Source organism: Myotis davidii, unplaced genomic scaffold (genome assembly GCF_000327345.1).
Source record: "Myotis davidii unplaced genomic scaffold, ASM32734v1 scaffold398, whole genome shotgun sequence".
Taxonomy (NCBI): Eukaryota; Metazoa; Chordata; class Mammalia; order Chiroptera; family Vespertilionidae; genus Myotis; species Myotis davidii.
In genome coordinates this window covers 46105-52558 of record NW_006290024.1, presented here as the reverse complement: position 1 = coordinate 52558, position 6454 = coordinate 46105, and the positions used below count along the sequence as shown (strand labels likewise).

The 6454-nt window shown below is 49.0% G+C and overlaps 1 protein-coding gene across 1 annotated transcript in view; it reads right to left on the bottom strand.

The window, feature by feature from the left end:
- Positions 1-563: 563 nt before the first annotated feature.
- The window catches only part of LOC102769401 (arachidonate 15-lipoxygenase), a 7543-nt gene continuing 1652 nt past the window's right edge, over positions 564-6454 (bottom strand). Inside the window, exons 6-13 of the mRNA XM_015563267.1 lie at positions 5876-6044; positions 4267-4476; positions 3172-3258; positions 2620-2789; positions 2321-2442; positions 1843-1943; positions 1551-1718; positions 564-1441 (exon numbers count right to left, since the gene is read on the bottom strand). Of these exons, the coding sequence (XP_015418753.1) occupies positions 1262-1441; positions 1551-1718; positions 1843-1943; positions 2321-2442; positions 2620-2789; positions 3172-3258; positions 4267-4476; positions 5876-6044 (1207 nt within the window). The 3' untranslated portion in view covers positions 564-1261. The remainder of the gene's footprint in view (positions 1442-1550; positions 1719-1842; positions 1944-2320; positions 2443-2619; positions 2790-3171; positions 3259-4266; positions 4477-5875; positions 6045-6454) is intronic.

Genomic DNA, 6454 nt, shown 5'->3' with positions numbered 1-6454 from the left:
GAGGGACAACCCCCCCGCCCCAGTGCACAAATTTTGTGCACCAGGCCTCTAGTAAATAAAAAAAAAATAATAATAAAGTTTAAAAAATTGACTTTGTACCAGGTCGAAAAGGAAGTATTGACAAACTGGAAATAATCCATTTCACAGACAATAGGGTGATTAAGGCCTGGGGTGAGGTGGGAACCAGGTAGTGGGGGAAAATGAAGGGAAACAGAGGGACATCTGTAATACTCTCAACAATGAAGGTTTAAAAATATGTATATCCATAGATGATCATATTAACAAACAAACTTCCACCATAGCTGGTCTGGCTCAGTGGAGTGTCGGCCTACAGACTGCAGGGTCCTGGGTTCAATTCTGCCCAAGGGCACATGCCCGGGTTGTGGGCTCCATCCCCAGTAGGGGGTGTGCAGGAAGCAGCTTCCTCTCTGAAATCAATAAAAATATATTTGGGGGGTGAGGGGAAGAAAGTAAGAAACTTCCAAGTTTATTTTTCCAAAATTTAATAAGATACAGAGTTGGAATGCATTGGTTCCTTCGCTGTCACTCATTAAAATAACCAGGAGATTTTTACTATCCTCCCAGCTCATTATTTTTATTTGGAGCCTCCCGGCTGGTGAACTGCAAATAGGTTATAAGCATGGACCCCTAAGACTGAAGCCTCAAGGCCAAATCCTGGCAGCTGGGAGGAGCTTCTTGGGTTTAACCACTTTACTTCCACGTGTCATTTTCTAAATGAGCCACAGAGTGAAAATCTTCAGAACTGCTGTGTCCATGGTCTGCCCTGTGTTGTGGCTGGCTTCAGGACGTGTTAAATCCCACCGAGTTAAAAAGACGTACTGTAGATTCTTTTGCCAGTGTTTGATTTAGGATAGTTTTATCTAATTTCATTTCTTTCATTAGTCTAAAATATCCTTTTTTATTGTTAAACTCAAAATTACAAGCATGCAGAGTAATATGTATTATTGGCCTAGTCCAGTGAAACCGTTTATAGAAATGTGACTACTCTCTGCCCTTTGGGAGAACCCAGTGATGAGGGAGGAAGGGAGGACAACAGGAAAAGTGGGAGGAATAAGGAGAAAATGAGGCCCCGAGGTATGTGTCTAGAGTAAAATGTGTTCACTGTGGGCGCACACAAAGAAAAAGAGACTCTGTAGGGAGGGTGGAGATAGAAAGCAGCATGGCTGGGGATGAAAGCTCTAAGGGATGGGCTTGTGGTTTGGGTGGAAGAGATGCTTAAACAACCACAGGCCGGGGGTGCTCATATGGCCACACTGTTTTCCACTCTGCTGGGTCGCAGGTACTCGTAGGGCATATCCAGCTTTGCATTCCGGACCTCAATTTCCTTATCCAGGGAAGCCAGCTCCTCCCTGAACTTCTTCAGCACAGCTTTGGGCTCAGGGCCTGAAAAATATTCCTCCTCATGCTGTCCCAGAGCCACCTGAGATGGAGAGAGAAAAGCAGCTGAAAGCCTTATGAACCCCAGGTTGGAGCGCCACACCTCCCCACAGCTGCCCCCGTCCTCAGGGACCAGGGCACCCGGCCCTCACACTAACGGGCTGACGCCTGCCCAGTTGCCAGGTCATGGACATCTGGAGAGAAGCCTGATGAAAGTTGGGCAGTGTTGCCATCACCATCTCCAGTGTCACATCCTTGGTGGTCGGTGGGGGCAGCAGCATTGTGCAGGGTGCGTTAGGGACCCAATCATACCAATCCAGCTAAGAAGGGGCAGATATCTAGAATCAAAGTCTGCTAAGCATAAAACCCCCTTAGCCATCTGCACACAGCAGCCTCCACCCCCATTCCAGGTGCAAATGCCCACTGCCCCCCTATAACAAGTACCTGGCCCAGGTGGACGGAGGCGTGCTGGCCAGTGCAGGTGAAGATGCACATGGTGAGAAAGTGGCAAAGCTGGTCCCGGGACTCTAAGGACATGGGGAATCCTGCAAGAGGCAAGGAGAGTTAGAAGCTGGGAGGCCAGGAACGGAAACAGCTCAGAGAGGCTGAGCAGGGAGAATACGAGAGGGAAGAAAGGGTGTCAAGGTCTCTGAGGAACTATTGTGGGAACTGACATGAGCATGAGTTGTGGTGGGAGAAACGGGGACATCTCCTGGGAGGGCCCTACTCAATGGGGTACTGGTATGACCCACACTGGCTCACATGAGCTAGTTATGTACAATGTTTAGGTATGTAGCAAGCTGGTTGACATCACAACAGTAGCTACAGTGAAAATATTGACACCAAGGACAGGGAGGGTTCTGGGGATGTTCCCAGGAGGAATCTTCCACACTGGAGGTCTCAGGGCAGGGGCTCAACTCACCTTGGTCCTGGGCCCCTAGCAGGCCAATCTCAGTGATCTCTCGACACCAGGTCTGCAGTTCAAGGTCCTCTTTCACCGCCTTGTCCGTCTTATAGTGAAGACTCACAATTCCCTCCACATAGCTGTCAGCCAGGGGGTTGGGCCAAGAGAGCTGAAGCTGACAGGGAGCTCCAGGCCCTCTGCTCCTTGCCCACATGGCCCGGTCAGGGCACCCAGCCCTCCAACACAGATCACCTGTCCTCTCAAGCCACTCCCTGACCGCCCACCCTCCCCCAAGCCCTGCCTTCCCCTTGCCTCACCAATAGATGATTTCCCAGAGCCGCAGAGCATCCTGAGCATAGTAAGAGGACTTGACTCCCAGAAGCCCCCGGTCAGACAGGTCATCGGGGGGACAGAATGATCTATAGGTTAAAGAGGCTCTAGCGCGCTTAAGCAGCTCCACGTGGCCTCCCCCACCGGTGCTCACCACCTGAGAAGCAAGGATGGGCAGGGTCAAGCAACTCCACCTGCCGGAGGCCAGAGCCAGAGGGAGCATGAGCTCCAAGAGCCCCCTTCTCTCTTTCATACCTGGTCAAAAATGCCGTTTTCAGAGATCAACCCATTCCTCGCCCGCACATTAATTTCCAGGGTGTATCGCAGGTGGGGGATTATCAGCTGGAGGAAGAAAGCAGGAAAGAACAAGTCAGGAGAGACCTGCGGCAAGTCCCTGCAGGAAAGTGGAGCTGAAGAAAAGGAAAGGTGCCAGGTCTTCAGAAAAGCAGAGACATGAAGCTCAGTGGTCCCTCTACATCAAGAGTGTTCAGTCAAATTGTAATTCATTACAAACCATTGCCCCCTTCTCTCTTTCATACCTGGTCAAAAATGCCGTTTTCAGAGATCAACCCATTCCTCGCCCGCACATTAATTTCCAGGGTGTATCGCAGGTGGGGGATTATCAGCTGGAGGAAGAAAGCAGGAAAGAACAAGTCAGGAGAGACCTGCGGCAAGTCCCTGCAGGAAAGTGGAGCTGAAGAAAAGGAAAGGTGCCAGGTCTTCAGGAAAAGCAGAGACATGAAGCTCAGTGGTCCCTCTACATCAAGAGTGTTCAGTCAAATTGTAATTCATTCCACAAACCATTGGCTTACTAGGTGTACCGATTAATAATGTGGATTTTTTTCCAGTAGATGGAGTTACACATATGTTGATGTATAGGCGATTTGATATGTATGCTATTTTGTTGTATTGATAACAAGCTTCAAAACTTCATATGTCAAATTTTCTGAAGGTGTTAACATCATAGATATTTTTTTTGCTCTGCTTTGATTCTCTGCATTGTACGTATCACAGCTGATCTGTCATAATACAGTCTTTATTGGCTGGTAGCCCAAAATGGAAATGAAAATCCCCAAAGATCAGAACCTCTGTCTTGCTTAGCATAATCATCTACAAGGGTTCTTGCTCCATTGGAGGTGCCCAAGAAGAACAGTTAATGGGTGAATACTCACTTCAAATTGTCTGTTTCTTTAAAAAAACACAACAGGACACTGTTGTGGACTTGAGCCTGTCTAACTGGCCTGTGTGTTACTATGTTAGGACAGGTCAAAACTGGCTGGAAAAGTTTTCTATGTATTCGCTTGGTCTTCCCTTTTGCAATGGAATCCTCAGTCGTTTGTGTGCAATGTCTATATACTGTCTGTTCATCTATCTGTGCTTTATACATAAAAAGAGTAAGACTTCCCACCTCCCACCCCCTCATCCCCCACCTTGCCAATGAATCATTTCCACTTCCTTGGAAGGTGATGTCACCCTGTTGAAAATGCAGAGCAAGCCACCCCACTCTTGCTCCCTTGTCTCTCATTGTTTGGCTTTTCCCCACACCCTGAGATTCCACAGAGAGGGTGGCTTCAGATGTGGGACTGTGCCATGGGGCAGAGAGGCAGGCAGGAGAGAAGGGGATAAGGTATTACCTTGAAGATAGGGTGTATCGATGGAAGGCATCTCATGGTGGCCATAGCGATAACCTCAGCCATCAAATGTCCCCTCAGAAGATGAGAGAGAAGCTCGTGAAGCTGGAAGTCAGAGCTACGGACCCAGCATTTAGCCAGGAGCCAGGCCATCGGGGGATCCGTGGGCAGGAAAAGTGGTGGTGGTGGGGATCCCGTGTGTGGTAATTGGAGCTGGAGCAAGGATAAAGTGTGGGGGAAAGAGGATGAGTGGCCAGGTGCCCAGCAGATTCCCACTCCTTTGCATATTTATCCCCTCCCTTTTTCCCAAATTTGCTTAGCTTTCTCCATCTCACTGCTGCTCCTCCCAGCAGCCACTATTCCTTCTCCTGACTTTCCTACCCACTCAGTGCATTAACATTGTACATGCTGCTCTGCCCGGCCTTCTGCAGAAGCTCCTCTTCTACCAACTTCCTGGCCTCCACTTGCCCTTTCACTCCATTCAGTATGAACAAGATTCAAACCCTCTGCTTCCTTTATCCCACACTTTTTCAGAAAGTTCAGCTTTTCTCTAATCTTTCAACACCACCCCTATTCAGCTGATTAAGTCTCTGGTTCTCAGCTAGTCACTAGCTAGATGTATCAATTTGAGTGTCTCCCCATTTATAATAATAAAAGCATAATATGCTAATTAGACCGGACTTCCTTCCGGATGACCTTCCAGACGAAACAGGGGCTGCAAGAGAAGCCCAGGTCCTGGGGGTGCCTGCCGGGGGCGGGAGAAAAGCTGGGGCTGGGGGCCAGGGGGGAGCCGCTGCCGGCAGCCGTGGGAAGAAAAGCCTGCTCTTGCACAATTTCGTGCATCTGGCCTCTAGTTACCTCATAACTGGCCAGACAAAAGCCCACCTGAGCATCTTTTCCTCTTTATTTGTCCTATTTCTGCAGGTGTCTTGTCTAACTCTTCCTTTTCTCTTTCCTTGTATCCAGGCCAGTTTAATTTTTCCTCTGCATGCCCTTCTAGCTTTCCTCTGCACCCCCACAGCTATTCCCCACAACTGAGTCCATCACCCTCAACTTGGGCAATTGCTGTAACATGTCACCCTAATCTCCGGATCTAGCCTCTCCCTTCTCTGATCCATCAGAAACAAAATGACCCATAGAATGTGCCTATAGTATGTTTCACAACAGCCTACACCCGCTACCTGTGTTCATACACCTTGATTTGACATCCACCATCTGCTACAGTCTGGGTCCTCTCACCTCACATTACCCCCCCAGCACACCAGCCCAACTGTCCACTGACAATCTAACTTCTCACACTCTGCACACCCCATCTCTGCCCAACCCATCTTCCCCTGGGATGAAGCCCTGCTCCTTCGCCAAGGCTCATGCCCACCCCACCTCCCATGACCCCTCCCACCTATCTCCATCCTCAGGCACTTCCTCGGCACTGGAGCATATTTAGACTTTCCCAGTCTCTCTCTCCAGCTAGACCCCACCTTTCTGCCTTTGCCCATTGCCTCCTTTACTGCCACCCCCAGGGCTTTAGCACAGGGGAATCCTCAGTGAATTTCTGTGAAGGGCTGAGCTGAGAGGGCCAACACAGGGGAGCAGAAATCCTGGGTCCTCTCACCTGGATGACCATGGGCAAGAGTTTCCCATCAGGCTGCAGTTTCAGCATGACCAGAGGGGCAGCCAGGTATTGCTGGCTACACAGGATGACATTAGCCTTGATCCCATCCAGCAGGGAGAAGTCGGCTTCAAACAGCGTGCCTCCCTGGATGGGGCAGAGGGCGAGGGCTATCAGTGTAAGGCATCTTCTTCCCACCCTGATTCCCCAAAGGAAGAAGAACAAGAAGAAAACTAACTTATCCCCATCACCTTCTTTGTAACAGGCAATGAATCACATGCTATTGCTTCACATAAGTCTTACAAGCACTTGAATTAATTCCAGATTTATTTAAAAAAAAAAGGAAACATAATAAAAGAAGATAGGAAGTAACTTGCCTGAAGTCACACAGTTTATAAACAGCACAGCCAGGGTTCAAACCCAAGTCTGTCTCACCCTATAATGCATGAATTTTCTCTGCCCAACCCATCAATTGATCCATGTTGACTCCTAATTAATAAGCCCACCCCTGATCTCATTCTCTTGCTACACACTCCCCCAAATCCTTAGCACCAAGGCCCAGTTATTTCTTTAGTTGGATTC